We start from the raw sequence: 3731 nt of genomic DNA, 5'->3' as shown, positions 1-3731 counted from the left end.
GCTTCCATCTGCTCGGGCAGGAGCCTCGCCGGGCATGGACATCGTGCGTGTGGCCGACACCATGAATGAACCACAGGGCGGCCCCGGGCACCGGCGGGCCCAGTCAGGTGGACCCAGTGTGCAGTGCCGGAGGCCTCAGTACAGGACAAACTCTGAGTAGCAAAAGCTGGCTCCACCTTGCAGCACAGGCGTGAGTGGCGGCCGGGCGGGTCCTGCAGCCTGAGCGCGTAGTGCCCGAGGCCCCCTGTTGGGCACGCCCTCAGGAGGACCAGGTGCTCTGTGGGCTGGGCGGGCGCCCCCAGCTCAGGAGAAGCTTGTGGGTTCAGAGCTTCATATGTGTAGAGACAGAATTTTCAAACTGAACAAGAAGGTGAAATAAAGTTCTGGATATTCTGTTTTCAGCCAAATGATTTTATTTCCCAGTTTTTTCATCTTCAGGAAGCTTGGGGAAAGCAACCGAAAAATGCAGCAAAGACAGAGACAAGAACTCCTCAGACTTGGGGGCAAAGGAAGGGGTGGACAAGCGCAAACGCAGCCGAGTCACCGACAAGGTCCTGACCGCCAACAGCAACCCCTCCAGCCCCAGTGCTGCCAAGCGGCGCCGGACTTAGATGCTCCTCGGGAAGGGCTGGCAGGGCTCAGGTGCTCGGCCCCTGCTGCTGCCCTGGGGTCTGGGCATCTGTGGCACCCACACCCCCAGAAAAAGGATCGCCGGCTTAGGTTGAGTGCGCTCTGTGTCAGTTCCGCTGCTCTCTGCGCCAGCGGCCTGAGCTACAGCCGACATGACAGAGAGCCTGGAGGATGAGCAGTAACGCCGTTGTCCCCGCCCGCCCAGGAGCACCCGTCTTCCCACTGGGCCATCTGTCCATCTGTCCGCTGCTCGTGCTCAAGTGACTGCAACCTCAGGAGAAAGGCCACACACGCCGCATGCAGCGGCCCCTCCCTCAGCCCTGAGACACAGCTGGGTACTTGGCCTCATTCACTTGTACTGTAACGATGTGTATAATGTGGTTGATATTTCACTATTTAATTTCTAAGAAACCTATTTTACTAGTGTTTTATATGAAAAAATACTGCAGAAGTTAAAAACCTATGTTGTATTTTTTCCAAGATGTTTTGTTTTAAGGGAATGAGCGACGGGGTAATTTTTGCTCAGTTTTTATATGCCAGACACAGAATTTGTGGTTATTTTTGTATTATCGAGTAACTTGCAAACAGACCAAACGAGTGAGTGGAGGGAGGCCCGACAGGAGCTGGTGGCCGGGCCGGGGCCTGTGGAGCATTAAAGCACAGAAAGCAACGTGGGCTTGTGTGATGTTCATACCGCAGCCAGTCACTGGCTGCAGCCGGAAGTCTGTAGCTGTGCTTGGCTCACGTGATACGGTGTAGGTGCAGCTCCTAGCAGGTGTGGAGTGACGTGACTGACAGGCCCTCAGGTGGAGAGCAAACGCGGCACAGCTGCGCCTCCTTCCCGCTGGATGTCTGCATGTGCCCGGGCTGTGCCTGCTGTGCACAGCAGAAGTCCACCCAGTGATGGGGAGGCCAGCCGGCGCACCGACAGACAGGACAGTTTCCTGCCCACCCAGCAGCCTTCCCACCATCTGGGAGCCCGAACTCGCTGCAGCCCGCCCAGGACCCTGTGCTGAGAGGCCGCCCAGTGTCAGGTTGGAGGCTGGCCTGTGCCAGACCCATTTCTTCAGGCCCTTGAAGACATGGCTGGCACGCTGCCTCCCAGCAGGCCAACAGTGCTTGGTACCGAGTGTCTTGTGCCAGAGTCTGCTGACCCTGAGCGGCTGCTCTCAGCATCCACCCTGTCCTGGAACTGCAGCAGAGCCTGCATTCCCAGGCTTGGGGGCCCATGGGTGTGTCCGCACCTGCCGCCTGGAGCAGGGATCTAGACAGAACCCAGGTGGTCGGAGGCTACCCTTCGCCACACCCTCCTGCCACTGCCTTTTCCCTGTGATGAAGTCTGCACAGCACACGCTGCGCTCACCCAGCTATCCTTGCAGCAGAGCAGGCAACAACTCTTCATGGGAAGAGAGCAGAGGTCTGCCTTCTAGAGAGTTCTAGAACACATGCAGGGAGATAGGCCCCTGCCCCTTGGCCTCCCTCACTGCCAGTGTCCAACCCCCTCAGTACCCACTCTGCCAGGTCCGGAGTTGTGAAGCACAGAGAAACCTGGGTGGCACTCGGCACGGGAGGGGCTCCCTTCACTGGGTTTCCTGGGAAACTCCCATCTGGAACAGTGTCTTCAGGGACCTCAGAATTTGCTGGAGAAGCCTAGTCATTAAACCTGCCTTGTTTCAATTAACATTTTATTGCACTTTAAGAAGGGTAGGCAAGTAGCCCCACTCCCCATGCCCTGGCGCCGTGGGGGCTGCAGCCCTCAGCATTGACCGAGCCTCCCTGCCCTGGGCAGACACCGCTGCCTGAGGCCTCCAGGGCTGCTCAGCCCTCACCAGCTCAGCTTCCCTGCACGTGAGTCCAGTCCAGTTGGCTGCCCGTGGTTTGTGCAGGTCGGGCTCACAGCCATCTGTGGCACGTGATGTCTCCCAACCTAGGGGTCCGATCTGTGACATGGGTCTAGGTACAGCCACCGTGTAGCATGGAAATGATCTGAACAAGAAAACAGGATGGGGCTGCAGGAGGTGGGCATAGAGACGAAGGCCTACGGAACAAAAGCACAGTCCTGCAACTCGGTGCTGCCCGGACACACGCCTGCAGGGCCGGCGAGTGGGAACCAGGTGGTGTGGTCTCGGCTGCCTGCTCCAGCTGAGCCCCCACGGGGAATCCAGAAGGACTGTGGGCTCCCAAGCAGTGCTGAACACTTACTGAGCAGCAGCGGGCCTGCCCGCAAGGCTAGTTGAGTAGGGATGGGCAGACTTTGGCCAGACAACATGGCCGCAACTATTTTCACCTTTGGAAAGCGTTAGGGCAGGTCTAACTTGGTCCCGCCCCAGCCAGACTTACAAGAGCCTGGCCAAGCACCTGGGGCAGCGTGTGTGAGCCTGTGGATGGGACACTGGTGTGATGCTCTTGGCCACCTCACACTCCTGGGCAACAAGCCGCCGGGATTGCTGAGCCCACATGGCGTCCCCAGAGCCCCAGCTGTTCCCACAGCAGAATCGGGGTGATTGGGCGTGGCCATTATTCATAAAGCAGCAGTTGGGCAGTGTCTTCAGTGGGCAGGCTGAATGGCAGGCTGCGGGGGTGAAGCCGGGGTCCCCTCCTGCAGGGCTCCCAGAGCAGCAAACCTGGAATGACCCCCAGCCCAGCACCCAAAGCCTCCATCAGAGGAGCCCCTCTACCCCGGTATCACCGGTATCACCGCCAGGGCCTCCAAGGCCAACTGCAAATGGGCTGACAAGGTCAGGCCCCTCCCCTGTCCTGTGGGCTGGCCCCACTCCCTAGGAAATCTGCCCTGGCCATTGGGGGCAGACACGCAGAAATGCCTAGGGCCCCGATCCTTTGGGGGAGTCACCACTGTCCTTTAGCAAGGGGAGCAGACTCAGCTCCAGCCAGGTGGGCTGTGCCGGAGAGTTGATGGAGGTCGACATGTCAGGGAGCCGTGGCACCAGCACCAAGACAGGCCTCCCGCCGAGCTCCTGGGCGATTGGAAGTCCCTGTCCCACTCCTGGCTGTCACCATGCCCAGGCACAGGCAGCCGAACCCTCTCCGCTGGGTTCTTGCGGGGCCGGGAGAATCCACACCCCTCTGCGGGGCTAGGCTGC

General features: G+C 59.4%; 1 protein-coding gene across 1 annotated transcript in view; it reads left to right on the top strand.

The window, feature by feature from the left end:
• Positions 1 to 1300, top strand: part of MRGBP (MRG/MORF4L binding protein) — a 3638-nt gene extending 2338 nt beyond the window's left edge. The window contains exon 4 of the mRNA XM_006769540.2: positions 439 to 1300. Coding sequence (XP_006769603.1) covers positions 439 to 611 — 173 coding nt within the window. The 3' untranslated portion in view covers positions 612 to 1300. The remainder of the gene's footprint in view (positions 1 to 438) is intronic.
• Positions 1301 to 3731: the final 2431 nt, after the last annotated feature.

This window comes from Myotis davidii, unplaced genomic scaffold (genome assembly GCF_000327345.1).
Source record: "Myotis davidii unplaced genomic scaffold, ASM32734v1 scaffold244, whole genome shotgun sequence".
Taxonomy (NCBI): Eukaryota; Metazoa; Chordata; class Mammalia; order Chiroptera; family Vespertilionidae; genus Myotis; species Myotis davidii.
This window is presented reverse-complemented; position numbering and strand designations above follow the sequence as displayed.